General features: G+C 39.5%; 1 protein-coding gene across 2 annotated transcripts in view; it reads left to right on the top strand.

Annotated features, from left to right (window-relative positions):
- LOC146359914 (zinc finger protein 318-like) overlaps positions 1 to 11,698 on the top strand; it is a 28,007-nt gene extending 16,309 nt beyond the window's left edge. The window contains exons 5-11 of one of the 2 annotated variants that reach the window (XM_084828414.1): positions 970 to 1,069; positions 1,400 to 1,683; positions 4,301 to 4,501; positions 4,850 to 4,949; positions 5,374 to 5,492; positions 6,082 to 10,674; positions 11,475 to 11,664. In XM_084828414.1, coding sequence (XP_084684540.1) covers positions 970 to 1,069; positions 1,400 to 1,683; positions 4,301 to 4,501; positions 4,850 to 4,949; positions 5,374 to 5,492; positions 6,082 to 10,674; positions 11,475 to 11,561 — 5,484 coding nt within the window. In that variant the 3' untranslated portion in view covers positions 11,562 to 11,664. Of the gene's footprint in view, positions 1 to 969; positions 1,070 to 1,399; positions 1,684 to 4,300; positions 4,502 to 4,849; positions 4,950 to 5,373; positions 5,493 to 6,081 lie in introns of both variants that reach the window. The other variant, XM_084828413.1, reaches the window with a different exon arrangement.
- Positions 11,699 to 15,616: the final 3,918 nt, after the last annotated feature.

Genomic DNA, 15,616 nt, shown 5'->3' with positions numbered 1-15,616 from the left:
TCTGACCCATAATGACATATACCACCAGGTGCAAAACTGATTCCTTATTTCCGATTACATTCATTGATATAGTATGTTGGCAGTTTACAACAATTTAGAGTAGTTCCACTTTTATTTTAACACTTTTTTTCTTGCATTTGACATAGTTTTTTAGAACAGGATCTTTCTCTAATGTCTTACGGTATTTTACTATTGTACAATGGTGCCGTTGCAACAGATGCATTGTAAATTGTTAAACAGATCTTAAAGGACGTAGTCTATTTAAACATCACTGTAGTCTTTTTTTAATGTCTTTCAAGTAGCATTTAGTATTCTAGAAACAAAGTGAAATACATAACAGTCTTGTGAAATACACTGATTAGCAAGGTTGAGGTGAACATCTATATTCCCTTTATATTTTCTGTTGCACTTTTGTGCATGTGAAGAAAACATTTAATAAATAAAATAGTAATAATGTAAATTTGCCAGGGAAAGAGGACTTTTCCCCCCTAAACTTAATAATGCTTAAAGATCATTTTATTACATTGCAGTAGAATATGGACACAGTCAACAGTTACATGTACTTCAGCCCATTGATTTTGATGAGCTCAAGCATGCTTAACTCTGTGTTGGATTGTGACCTGCTTGTCTCCTCCTTATTTGAATTATAAAATTTCAGTAAGTTCTATATAGACCATAACACTTGACAGTGGAAGATCATACGATGCTAGAGGGCTTCGTTATGACACTTTCATTTTGACTGAAGAATAAACACAGATATAGCATATAAGAAATGAGCTGCTATCTCTGATAAGAGCTACATTTGCATCAGATACTAATTCAAAGGACTATTTAAACATGATTCTTGAAATTGCTCAGATTCAAGAAGATGCATTGGGAGTTACCACAATGGTCCTGGCAGTGTTGCTTTGGCTGTGGTCAATTAAAGGGGGTATTTTCATGCTTTTATTTCCTTCATAACCTTTTCAGGTAATAGAGGAAAGAGAGAAGTTGAAGGCTGAACAAGAAGCAAGACAGAAGAAACTTCACTATTTGAGGACTGAGTTAAATAGGCTTTCAAAACAGCAAGGTACTTCTTCGTCTCATTTTATGTGTCCTTTTTCCCTGGGATGCTCTTTAGTGATGATGCTTGGTATTGCATATTCTGCTAGAAAGAGTGGGATTATGTTTGCCTCTTTTCTATCCTAGGCATCCCAGGGTATTCTCTTAAGCTGCAAATTAAACAGGGTGAATGGCACTGTAGGCTACCTATTGCCAGTTCTGTATTCAGTAATGTACATGCAGTTTCTGGTATTTGAGCCGAGCTATCATATCTAAAAAGTTTCATTAACTAAAATAATATTGCATGGGTTAACATGATTTTCTTATGCTTCCCACTCGACCACTTTGACTGGCGCAGGGGAGATGCTACGGAAGAAACGTAGGGAAAAGGACGGGCACAAAGACCCCTTGCTAGTGGAAGTAAACCGACTACAAGAGAACATTGTGAAGGAGATTGCTCAACTGAAGATAAATGCTGATGCTGCAGAAAAGAAACAGTCTGAGCTTGACAAGGTAGCTCAGATCCTGGGGATTAATATTTTTGAGAAATCCCGGAAACTATCTTCAGAAAATAAAGACACCTCAGAAAAAAACAAGTCAGAAATTGCAAAAAGTCAGGAGAGAACTTCCAACTCAATCAAGGTAAAATTCTAGGTGCTGATGGTAACAGATTTATGCACTATAAGAAAAAGAAGAGTGTTAGGAGGGATTTGCCATCTATTCCTTAGAGATTGAGTGCAAGACATTAAGCTGTCACTAGTGCGTGACATAATTAATGCAGATGGCTGTGAGGAACTCTGCTCTTCCAAGGCGTTCTCTGTGTTTTAAGCACTGACTGATCTTAGAATAAGCCGACTGCTTTCTAGTAAGTAGAAGAGTGTCAGAACATGTATGTAGATCAGATGTCAAATAGTTTCTAAAGGACCATGAATTAGAATTTTGTATGGAGATGGTTGTTGTTGTTTTTTCAAAATTATTTTCTTTGTGGTCCAGTTTTGGAAAACTTGTATAAATTGAATAATAGTAGTTACTCAGTGCAACTTTGGATTAGGATAAATTGAGTAATAGAAGTTACTCAATGTAACTTTGGATATTTCTCCCCTGCACCCTAAGAAGGTGCATAAAATAAAGAAATCCTATGGGTGAAGTGTAGAATATGATGAATTCCAGTCTTACTGTTTTGTTGTTTGTATTCTGTCTTAAACAGTGCTGTGGTTTCCTTTTGTCTTGGAATTCTCTGCCTTAGGTAGGTGCCAGTATCAGGATCTTGACACGAACCTGCAAAATACTGCAAGCATAGGATCATTTCACTTTGAAGTTGTTAATAAAAAAAAATGAAGGGAGGGAATTGTTGTGGCATTTTCTGATTTGACATAAAGTTTCTGATAATTGTTCTAGAATGAAACAAATGGCATGTGTTCTTGTTGATCCCAAGTGTGTGGTGGCACAGTCTACAAACATGACAGAGAAAGCATAAAACCACAGTGGAAGTGAAATTCTGGTTGAGATTATCTTTCAAAAGTTAAAACCAAACAAATGCAGCAGTATCCTTACACTGGGGTGGGTATTTTCCGTGCAACGTTATCATGGAAACAGTCTATTCTGAGAGTAGTATTACCTAGGATTTCTTAAACCGAGACATTATGGAAAGGTTGGACATGTGTTCCCTTATGTTTGCTTTGCAGAGAAAAGCAGTATATAAATGTTGGATTGGATTTAGAGTTCCTAAGGGTGAAGCTGTATTCACAGAATGCTCTTGCTGGAGAGGAAGTGGGGGAAATGATACCCAGTTCCTCCTTCTCCCCGCCCCCCCGGCTCGATAGGCCCTTACATCCCCCAAAAGGCTTTTCCAGAGGGTTGATGGACCCTCTGGAAAAACATGGAAGGTGATACTGAAGGCTGCAGGGTCAATTGGTGAAAATAGCTTGTATTCCTCCGGGGGGAGCCTCTGCTGGATCTCAGTCTGTTCTGCAGATAGAAGGAGCTCTTCCATTCATGGAAAGGCAACACTGGATCCAATAGGAAGCCTCTCCAAATAAATTAAGGACAACTAAAGGCTACTTAGTTGTTAGGGCTCACAGTCCATTTTTCATGCTAGCAAGCAGACAAATAGAAGGAGGAAGATGACTATATATGGTCCCAGAGCATGGTCTTAAGGCACATGAGGCAGCCATCTTGCTGAAGCTAAGCAGGTCTGGGTCTGGTCAGTGCTTGGAGGGGAGATCACCTGGGAACCACATGTAGCCACCTTGAGTTCCATAATGGAAGAACGGTGGGATATAAATGTAATCAATCAATAAAGTTTTAGCATTCTTTACGTTTCTCAAGGGAAAAAACCCAGAGGGATATGAGCACACAGCACAAACACAGCCCTTGTTAAACAGGGATTTTCTTCATTGGCTGGTCCCAAACATTGTTGGCAGAAAGCCACACTCTGTATATTGACTGATATATGGGGGGGTGGTCTTACATTGCTACTAGTATCCCCTGATTCAATCACTTCTTACTGTTGGTTGGAAGAGACTGAGGAGCAGTTCATGCTTCCCCTACAACTCTTTGAGTCTCTGTAGGGAAGCCCATCTTGTACACTGACAATTCTTGTTCTAAGGGAAGTAATCTGTTACAGGATGCTTGTACCACATATATTATGCTTTTATGGAACCAAAAATGTAAACAGGAACCTATAGCACCTTATCTTTTGCAAAGACATAAGGTGTACAATTTAAAGTGGAGATAGTGTGTGGAGACTGTCTTTAGAAGACTTGCAAACAGACACTGAGTGGGGGGGGGTCATCAGAAACATACTTTATGCCACCTATATTATAATTAAGCAGTGGATTCCTTTTCCTCCATCTTTTAAATTACTTTGAGGGGTGTCCACAGTAAAGCAGAGGGGCAGAACCTTTTAGGTTTTCTTGGTACCTTGACTGGAATTATTTACGCATATATATAAGTGTCTATACACACACACACACCCCTCTCAACATGTACTCCATGTGATGTACATTTAATTTCTTGATTACTTACGTACTCGCCATCCAGCCACCATACTTGAGTCTCATTGGAAGCTTTTTCCTGTTGACTGAACAACATCTGAATCGGCAATGCTAGCTCACTGAAACGGTGGAATTATCCTGGGCATTGACAAACAGGTGATATATTGTTACATATATATTTTGTGTGGTCTCTACTAGAGGCTGGTTCTGAGGCACTGACTGTCATTCTGTAGCTTAAAAATATTTCCTTTTATTCAATTTAGGAATCAAAACCTACTAATGACAAGCCCAAGGGTAAGAGCCCCAAGCCTACAGAATCATCACAGCCATCCAAACAGCATATCCAAGGGGCCAATATTTATGACTATTATGACACAGGGAACCATTGGTGCAAGGATTGCAATACCACCTGTGGGACCATGTTTGATTTCTTCACACATATGCATAATAAGAAGCATAGGCAGGTAGGTGTCCAGTCATCAATTTCCCATTAGGTCATGTTCATTTGTTATGCAAGCTATAAAGTAAAGTATACTTTCCAGTGGCAAGGACCTCCATGCTAATCAAGTGCTCGTTTCTTATCTTTTTGGTATGGTCGCCACACACTTGATTGTTTGTCTCATGTCTGAGGTCAACTATTTGAATGACAGCTTCATTTTGGTTTGATTGCCAGTGTGTGAGAGCATAGAGTACATGCCTACTTGGTATATTTTTAACTCTCCAAAAGTATTTCTTTGTAGTACAGTGGAGACAGGAAAGCAACTCTCTTTTTTAATATATCAGTCTATATGCTTTTGTCACTCTGCAAATAGACCCTGGATCCTTATAACAGACCTTGGGCTTCAAAGACTCAGACAGAAACAAAGCAAGAAGTCACAAAACGCATTGACAAAATACCTGTTCCTGCCAAAGGTATATTGTTTTTCCTACCTTTAGCTGCTCAAAGCGTACTGACAGTGATTTATTGTGATGATAGGTACATATAGCAGTTGTGTCAGATTGTTAGACTTTCATTTTATTTCTAAGTGAGCTTCCAATAATTATTTTGTCTGAATTGCTCTGGTTCTGAATTAGGTGAGGATTGAAAAGCAACAAAAACAATTCATATTTGAACTGTAAACCGTGTTGTAGTAATACTGTGGTAATGAGTATTGAGCAAGAGTAGGATTCCCTACTCACAATCTTCTGACAAGTTATTCCAATTGTAGGAGTCACAAGGGGAATCCGTAGCTAAATAATTCATTTAGCTATTTTTGTTGGTGTTGTGTTTTTGCTAAAAGCTGCAGAATCTCTTCTGATCTATTTCTGTGATAAATTCTTTTGGGGGGCATTTTAGGCTCTGAATTCCTTATCCCAGTCACTGGATATTACTGCCAGCTCTGCCATGAATTTTTTGGAGATCAGATATCAGCAGAACAACATGTGAAAAGTCATCCACATAATGAGAAATATAAGGTCAGTACCCAGAGTATTCGTGGTGAAGAATTCCTTGGGTGCATACCATATCCTTCTAAAAACCTTTTTAAAAGTCATGTTCTTGATCTTGACTTGCGCAGTAATAGAGAGGAGAGGCCAGAGCTCAGTGAGAGAGCATATGCTTTGCATGCAGAAGGCCCGGGATTCATTCCCCAGGTAGGCCTGAGAAAGAACCTTGTCTGACCTTCTAGAGCCACTGTAGACAATACTTGATGGACCAGTGGTCTGACGCAGTATAAGACAGCTTCTTATATTCCTATCTGACACGTTGTGTATTACTGAATTTTCACTGCACTACATGCTGGGATTTTTTCATTATCACATTGGAATGAAGCTTTATCTCCAATATTTATTTGGTAGAAGTACAGAGTGATTTTAATCCTTTCCTAGTGTTGAGATTCTAAATATTAAGGGCCTACGAAAATGTTTCCCACCCCCTATTTCCCAGCAAGTACAATTCTGTGGGGAGAGGGATGAGAAAGAGGAACTAGTAGGAAGCCAAACCTGTTCCATGAATGAAATTGTATATTGAGTAACAGTGTTGAGAATTTTCCTCCTCTTCCCGCAGAAACATGTGGATGAGAATCCACTCTATGAAGAGAGGAGGAACCTGGACCGTCAGGCAGGATTGTCTGTGATTCAAGAAACAGAACGCAGGCTGAAACGGAAACAGTGTGAAAAGCAAAAAGAGGAGAAAGACGAAAAGACAGCAAAAGTGACAAGAAAAGAAGAACCAAAGAGTACCAAAGAACTGGGAGATGGAGATAATGAACATGAGACTAGTAAAAGGAAAGAAGTTCCTAATGGCCAAAAATGTGGGATTAAGCTTAAATTGAAGAAAGATGACAAAGAGGTTGAGAAGAAAGAAGGAAAGAAAGAGGAATCCCAAAAGGAGTCAAGACTGTCATCTTTTGGAAAGTTCAGCTGGAGGAAGACAGAGAGAGAAGAAAAATATCAAGACAAGGATGTCTCTAGGGAGGAGATTTCTGAGGAAAACAAAGATAAAGAAAGTAAATCCCAGTCTGGAAAACCAAATTCAAAGCCCATTGCAATTAAGTTGTCTGGGAAAACCGTTATTCCACACACTAGCCCCTGGACCCCAGTTGTTTCAACTTCATCACAAGCAAAAATCAGACCTAATTTACCAATCCCCATGATGGTTCTCCGGAAGTCTGCAACTACAACAGTAAGCAAGCCAGCACCTCTAAATACTTTTCTGTCTATAAAATCTTCTGGTGCCACTACCAAACCACTTCCTGTTGTTAAGGAGGGTAATCCTGAACTTGTTCTAGCTCCAGATATTATTTCAAAAGCATTTGGGGGAGAAGTAGTAGTTTTAAAGAGCTCTCAGGAGAATGTGAAGACACCAGAACAACCAGAGGACCAGGACCATGAAAGTGTGACAAAAGCCATAGAACATGCAAAAGCCCTGGAACATGCAAAGGCAAGTGCAGCAAAGGCTCAGGAGCAGGCAATTGTTGTGGCAAAAGCACAGGCAAAGGCACGGGAGCTTGCAGCTATGGCAAAGGAACAAGAAGTTACAAGAATGGCAAAGATCAATGAGCAATCCATGATTTTTGAGAGACCACATCGCCGTCCTCCTCTATTACCACTGCCACCAGGACCACCGCTGACGCTAGCAGTACCACTGCCACGACCACCACCAATATTATTCCCACCTCCACCCCTGGTGCCCCCAAAAGAAACTGTTATCCTAGCAGATGATATGGCACCTGGTGTGTCTGAGGATGATAAAAACATACTGGCAATGCCCATGTGTCCCCGTCCTTTGCCACCTCCAACTATTTTTAGAGACCATGTTAATAAACTAGAAAAAAAGAACTCTTCCTTGGCTGCAGGTAATGCTAAAGATCTATATGACATCTTCTACAATAGCAGTGGTAGGAGTCCTGCTGACAGCAAGCTTATGAATTCTGCAACTTCAGATAAAGAAAAAATAAATCCTATTGAGAGAGAGAAAAACACAGACCTGTTGGTAGAGTCCAAACCAAGCAGCATGTCTTTCACACAAGAATACAATTCTTCTGAAGTTAGCAAAACCCCATTAGGTGATGGGACTGCAGAAACAGAGGAAGTAAAAGCTGAGAAAATGTTGGCAGCCTGTGGTGAAAACATTGAACTCGAAACTGGGGATGAGGGGGAATCAGAGAAAATATCCTTTTCAAATACACTGTCTACATTCAAGTATAGTGAAGCATCAGAATCTAACAACCTTGAAACAAGTGTCTCTGTTTCCTTCCAGAATGAGGTAGAAACAGGAACTCCTGCTCCAATTGAATTTAGCAAGAAATCACCAGAACTTGAAAGAGCAGAGCTAGTTATACAGATACCAAGAAGGAGTCGTCTTCCTTTCGATGACCTTAGTAGGAAATCCACAGACCTTGAGACTGCAGAATTTAAAATTTCTGATGATAATGAATTAGCTATACAATTGTTAGAAGACTCAGAATCTAACACTCTCTCAACAATTGCCTCTGCTTCCTTCCAGAATATGGTAGAAATACGAACTCCTACCCCAACTGAATTTAGCAAGAAATCACCTGAGGTTGAAAAAGCAGAATTAGCCAGGCAGTTGCCAGAAAGCAGTGCTTCTGCTTTCAAAGAAGACAGCAAGAATCCATCAGAGTTTGAGACAGCAGAGTTTAAATCTTCTGGTGATAACATTTTGGCCGTAAAGTTTTCAGAAGGCAGCATTTTTCCTTTAGAAGATGTTATCAAGAAGCCACTGGAGCTCAAGACAGCAGAATTAGCCATGCAGTTGCCAAAAGGCAATGCTCCTCCTTTGGAAGATGATAGCAAGAAGCCATCAGAGCTTGAGACAGCAGAGTTTAAATCTTCTGATGATAACAAGTTGGCCATGAAGTTGACTGACTACAGTGTTGCTCCTTTAGAATATGTTAGCAAGAAGCCATTGGAGCTTGACAGAGCAGAATTAGCCATGCAGTTGCCAGAAAGCAATGCTCCTCCTTTAGAAGAGCTTCACAAGAATCCATCAGAGATTGAGGCAGCAGAGTTTAAATATCCTGATGATAAAGAATTAACAATGCAATTGTTAGGATATACCACTGTTCCTTTAGAAGGTCTTAGCAAGAAGCCATCAGAGCTTGAGGCAGCAGAATTAGCCATACACGTGCCAGACAGTAATGCTCCTCCTTTGGAAGAACTTCGCAAGAATCCATCAGAGATTGAGGCAGCAGATTTTAAATCTCCTGATGATATAGAGTTCGCATTGCACTTGCCAGATAAGGAGGCTGATCTTAGTAAGGAGCCTGTAGTAATGAGACGTGTTGGTGTGACGAGTTGTGAAGACATCGATGAGAATCTGCAAGTCCAACAGAATAGAGAGCTTTATGATAAATCCAAGAAGGAAGAGATTAAGAATGATTTGGAGATGAAAGCATGTGTGGCAAGATGTGAGAGAGATGTAGGAAGAGAACATGTGGAATTGGCAGACCATAATTTTGCAGTTAGTCAGGGAGACCGCTCTCAGTTATTTGAAATGCAAATTGCAACCCCTAAGGGAGAAGGATCAACTATAACAGAAGAGAAGCAAACTGATGACAGCTCTGAACAAACCATTTCTACATGGGTTTCCGATACCTGTGTTCAGAGTCAAGTGGCTTGGGAGCCAATAGACTTATCTTCAAAAGTGAGCGAGGAAAATTCTCAAATAGTAGTGAGAGATCAGAGTTCTTCTAAGGAATCATCATTGGACCTAAAACTGGGCACTGTTGGAATTGATAGGCTCAGCCCAGCGATCAATGATGAAAGTCCCCAAACTTCAGAGGTCCAGAACGTAGACCCAGAATTGAGGGCTTTACATAAAGGTGAGTTGGACTCTTCCCATACAAACAATGAACAAGACTTGTTGGTTAATTCTCAGCCACAGGACAGTGAGCCTTTTAATGTAGTCAATGTTCCAGGATCAGGGGAGATGCCAAGTGAATCCCTTGCTAATGTAACAATGATAAGCAGCACATTAGGGAAACATGAACAAATTGATCAGCAACCATTAAGCTGTGAAGTCAAGGATCTCCAGGTAGAAGGAGCTAAAGCTTTGGACAGTATCTCTTCTACAAATGATGTTGAAACTAGTTCCAGTGTAGAATTAATATTTCTAAAAAATGACACACAGAGATCTTCTGAACCTGATACGGAGTTAAGTGACACAGAAGAGACAAGTTTAATGGAAACAGAAAAAACTAACTTTTCCAGTATTCAGCCAGCGATGGTCCAAGAACCATTAGATGCTCTTCCAACAGAAATCAGCGTTGGGCATCTTGGAGAAGAGGCCCTTACCTTCACAGACATAAACACTAGCGTTTTGAATGCCTCAGCAGCTGATAACTTTGACTTGAACTCCACTTATTCAGAACTTAGCTTTGATCAGCCTACAAACCTTACTCTGAATTTAAATGTAGAAAATGAGAGAGATTCTCTGAAGTCTGATGAAATAAAGCCTATTGATCCAACTGGACTGAAACCAGGTTTGGAATTAGAAACTATTCATTTCAGTCTACAGGATATTGAAGTGGAACGTGAACACCTGGGTATCCTACCATCTGAAATTCTAAATGAGGATACTGTAGAGAGCCCAAAGTTAGAAACTGTTACACCCATTTGTTTAGAGTCTAGCAAGACTAGTGAGTTGGGCATTGACCAGCCTGCAGTTGAACCAGAAATGACTGATTTTGTTGCATCAGCCTCTGGTGATCAAGAGGACAAATTTTGCTCCTTGGTTTCTGATGCAGTAGTCTCACATATGGGATCTCCTGCACCAAATGGTGACACTGCAGAACCAAGCATGTCACTCACTGAAATGCAGGACATGCCTCCAGTTTCTGGGGTCCTGCAATTCCATGTTAGCAAAGGCAGCACTCCTGGTATGTCATCACTGAGTTGTGTTGGGAAAAATGTGCAAAACCAAGCAGCTGCATGCATGGAATCCCTCCATCCAGATCTAAAGAAAACATCTGTAGAACTGGGAGACACAAGCAACAGTGAATTGTACAGTACCAAGAGTCAGATGCAGACATCCGGAGGGGAGCTAACCAAGACAGAGGAAGAAAATAATGACAGTAGATGTGAGGTTCACAGTAAGTTGACTTTAGAAGTTACTGAAAGCTCTACAGAGCACCTGGTAAGTTCTGATAAAATTGGTCCGAATGCTTGAGTAGCAATTGTTGAGATTTTGTAAATATTCTGTTTTGAGTTTAATATGTTGGACATCTTGTAGCTCACAGTAGACATTGGCCTAGCCTAAACTTTCCGTATTCAAAAAAGTAGACTGTGTTGTACATACTGCATTGTGTAAAATGTTTTCCTGTCAATCTTTGACCATTAGGTTTCCATTTCCTGCCATTAAAATGGAATTTCTCATTTATAATGTGCATGGTTGGGCTCTGGATTTTTTGTTTTTGTTATTGTTGGATTGTGTGTCTTCCTTTTGCATTTTTCTTTGACTTTTAATGGTTTCTGATATACACAGCTTTTGTAAGTAACATTCCAAGTGCAACACTGACAAGTGCAAGGACACCGGTTCAGAACTTGAGGAAAATAAAGGCTCTTGCTGAAGCATTTGAGCAGAAGGTTTCTTTGAAACGTTATGCATATTTTGTTGTGCAAAATGTAAAATGCATGAAGAGTGTTCTGCATTTTTCCTTATGCAGAAGATTGTTCTGCATTTTTGACTTGTAATTACATTGTTGAATTGCATCTGTAATCAAGACTGCAATGCCATATTCTATAAAACCTTGCGTGGATACCATCTCATTGAACAAAGGAGAAAAATCTACCAACTCAATTTTGGAGAAGAAAACTATTTGGTAAGGCTGTGGCCCAACTCCTGGACTCTGCATATTGAGGTCACTTACATGATTTGAAATCACATTTTCTTTCATTATATTGTGATACAGTAACTGTTTGTGTTAAATTGTTTAGCAGCTTCCCAACGCAGAAGAAATAGAAGATCTGAACTTTGCTCTCAGGATTGGATTCACTTCATATACCCAGACATTACATGCCTGAATGGTCCCTTGAGCCACAAAATACTGTTGTGTGAAGGTTTTCACTTATACAGTTTGTGAAGATGTGCATTAGATCTTTGCATGGATTTATCTAAAGGGTTTCATCTGTAAATTTAAAATAAACTCATGATAAACTGAGATGTGGTCATTTTTTCCTGTGTCTTTTTTTAATAAGTACTTCTGTAACTAGCTTTCTAATTCTGTAGGTGGAAATAGTTCTTCAATGGTTCTTCAGTTAACTTTCCCTCTTTCCATTCCAACTGCATTGGGTGCATAATCAAACCTTGTGTTTTGCAGCATTAAGAGAATATATTAAACTGTTTTGCAGGTTAAACATGGTGGGGAATCTATACACTTTCCATATTAAAAGAAAACTGTATGCCTGGAACACTTGGAAGTCTTCAGGCTTTTTTCATGGAGCTTTCTAAGGAACCTCAAATAAGGTTTGTGGGGTAAGGGGAGCGCTAAACAAACTATTAAGCAGAAGAAAAGAATTTATGTCAACTTAAAATGGAAGTGAATTGCTGCATGGGAAATAACTGTAAATCCATAAGAAATGCTTAACTATTGTGCTTTCTATCATTCAGTCTACAATTCTGCACATGTGCAATAGTGGGAATTGCTGGTGGAAGCCCCTGCCAATGCCTTGGATTAAGATAGGGGTAGTTAGAGTTGATTTGCCTGTCTGTATCCACAGGTCCCTGACAACCACAAAGCCAGCTCTGTTGGTGCAATTCTATAGACTTGGTGTTTGGTAGTAATTTTATATAAACATGATTGTAGGTGGTAGAGAACATAGCAGGAATCACATTTACTTGTTAAGTATGAGATACTAGTTAATACGTTGGCGCAAGTCCCTCTGTGCTGTTGTAGTTGCATATATCTATAGATTCAGGGTTTTGTTTAAAGTATGTTTAGTAAACACTGTTGCCTTTGATCAGTTCTACCAATAAAATCCAATAAGTACTGCATTGCACTGAGATATTATTTATTCCACTTTTATCCTGCCCTAGCTCCTAGGAGTTCAGGGTAGCATACATGCTTGCTTGCTTGCTGTCCTCTCTCCATTTTATCCTCTCAATTAGCCCTGTAAAATAGCTTAAGCTAAGATATAATGAATTGGCCAAGGCCACCCAGTGAGCTTCAGAGCTGGGTAGGTCTCCCCAGTCTGCGTCCAGCACTGTATCCACTACACCAAGGGTGGACAGAAGGTAAATTTCCAGATGTTTTGGCCTTCAGCTCCCATAAACCCCTGCCAGCATGGCCAGTGGTCAAGAACATCCAAACCACCTGGAGATTTGCCTTCTGTCCAGCCCTGCGCTAACTATATCACACTGACTATCATTTCTCTTATTCTGGTCACTTAATCCATAGTAACTACCATGACCAGGTTATTTCCTCACCAACTCTGATTAGAATTCCTATTCCATTACATTGGCATACTTCAAAAGAGGAGAGGGGGGAAACCCTTTTTATGCTACCTGCCTTCATTGTGTTGACAGGGTAGTGATTAAAATGTGTGAGAGGTAACCTAAGTTAATTGATGTTAATTAGTGTTGAAGGATAAGCGGTGACTTGAATTCAGATTTTTGTGAGAACTCTGCATTTAATGTAAAAGATGATACTGAAAAACAGTTGTAAGTCCTTACTTGTACGCATAAATTGTAAGTTGGTGAAATTGTAGAGCCCAAGAATAATAGTCTTGAGAAGTGGTTCGGAGCTGTAAAATTACTTATTCTCTTAGAAACTGCAAGAACAAAGCAAGATGTATTTATTCCTGGTCACTGGAGTAAAATGTGTTGTTTTACAAATAGGCTCTTACTGTTATCCTTGCTTCTGAGTGTTGCAAATCTGCCAAGACACTTGCTTCATACATCTTATGGAAACGTATGTTAGTCCTTGAGAATCTTTTAGCCTTTTTTGGCACTATTGCATGTTGCTAAATGGTTGACTTGAAATTGACATGTGCTTTTGCAATTCAATATCATATTTACCTATTGTAATCGGGAAATTGGGCTACAGTTTTATACAGTTCAGTCTTGTATAACTTAAATGTTGAAATAGCTAAAGTTGAGGCAAATTGTGAAACCCTCTTTCATGCATCTTACTGCTTAACTATTGGTTTGACCAGGTTATATACACTACGTATTAGCAACTCAGTGGAATTCTGGAACAAACACCTTGGATATTTGCACATAAGCAGTGTAGGTAATATGCACAAAATTGCAAAGAGCAGATAGATATCCTGTATGTCTAAATCCTTTGGAACAGGGCATGCGACAAAGGCTTTTCTTTAGCTATGTTGTACTGAAGTCCCTACCTCTGCTTTGCTTGTTCTTCCTGGATCACCAGATACTCTTGCATTATAGCTGCTGCATGGGAGTCCTCTTAAACTTGTAGCTTTAAAGTTGCTTCGGCACAGTGCTGCAGATGTTCTATGGACTCCAGTCTCCCACCCCACCCTACCCCAGAAAATAGAATTCATGGGATGAAGAGAAAGAGCATTGCAAAATGGTAGTAGTTGGTGCTAAATTTCTACATCATCTGAATTTTTATCCCCAAGCAAAAGTCAAGCCATGTGTGTTGTTCGCTTTTAGGGTTAAAAATTTTACTTGCTATTCAGCAGTGTAAGTGGTTGTGTTGAAAACCTCCAAAGAAACCACCTGAGAGTGCACAATGGACAGTGGTCCATAGGCTACAGTTTAAGAATCACTGCTAAAACCCATGGCAGGCAAATGCGCCTCAGTAATGCTTTATTGCTCAGTGATGTGGCACTCTCAAAATGTGAAGAATACACATAATTCTTTGACTGAGAATAACTTCTCAGTTATCTTGAGTAATAAAAGCATAAGAAGCTCTGAAAACTTTTGTTTCTAGACAGCTTGCTACAAATCTGAATTACGAAGGGCAAGTTGACACATTTATACTGAGGAAGGTTACTGTATAGTAATCTTCCCCATACGTCTCCTGAATTGAACATTGGGAATGTTTCCTCAGGTCTGTATTTAAATAAACTCTGGAAAATGATGCTTTTTTGTTTTTCTGCAAATGTGAGGGTTCCATACCAGGGAACGCAAAAAACATTCATCTTGATTAGGGGAGAAAATAATCTGATAACTTCCCAAACAGTTACGTAAACACGCTCAGACTGTTTATTTCTTTTGCCAATTACAGCATGTGCAGTTTTAGTTTAACCGAACTTTCCTGAAGCAATACAGCACTTGAGATTCATTTTTATTTGATTCAGACTTCTAAGGTATCCCCCTTCGTGGAGTGCTAAGGGGGTTCCTTCTCCCTACAGGTTCCAATAATCTCTGAACTGCATCAAGTTAGGTATTGTTTGAAAGCATTCTCTCTGACATAAAGGTATGAAATATAATCATAGAACAATTATGTAGATGTATGTTCAAGAATATATGACAAATTAATGCCTTATAATAAATGGCATTGATTTTTGCTAATCATGTGGAAGTTAAGCTTTAACTCATGGAACTGAAGATACTTACTCATAAGGATCATAATCTTTGAAAATATCTTTGAGGATCCACTAGTCCAGCACTCAACCTTGAGACAAGATAATCTTGTACCTCAACTAGATTTCTTAGAAGTAGGGCTGCATGTCTATGTTGAGGTAAGTTCAGTTAAACTCTGGGAATTCCAAGTAAATCTGTTTCAAATGATTAAAGGGCATTCATCCAAGTGTCTGCTTTTTTCTGTCCCTGCTACAGATCTGTGATTCTTCCTGTTACGGAGTCCCAACTTTAGTTGGGGATAGAAGTGGCACGACCGCAGTGGGGAAGTACATAAGCAGCACATTGGTTTTCCAATACTTGGGGACAGATAAATTTTAGGATGAATACATTTCAAGTAGTAAATGGTAATTAAATAGTTATTGTGCAGATGCTACTGTGTTGTTGTTGTTTTTAAGCAAAGAGGATTTAATTCCTGATCTGCAAGATTCCTTGGTTTAAGGCCTTTTCAGACAAGGGTTTGTTCAAATTACAGTGATCTGTGTGAAATCCTGATGACGTTCTGCAACTTACTGAATCCCCTGCC

The sequence above is a fragment of the Heloderma suspectum genome, chromosome 1 (genome assembly GCF_057233095.1).
Source record: "Heloderma suspectum isolate Gila_16-S chromosome 1, 16-S_ref, whole genome shotgun sequence".
Taxonomy (NCBI): domain Eukaryota; kingdom Metazoa; phylum Chordata; class Lepidosauria; order Squamata; family Helodermatidae; genus Heloderma; species Heloderma suspectum.
This window is presented reverse-complemented; position numbering and strand designations above follow the sequence as displayed.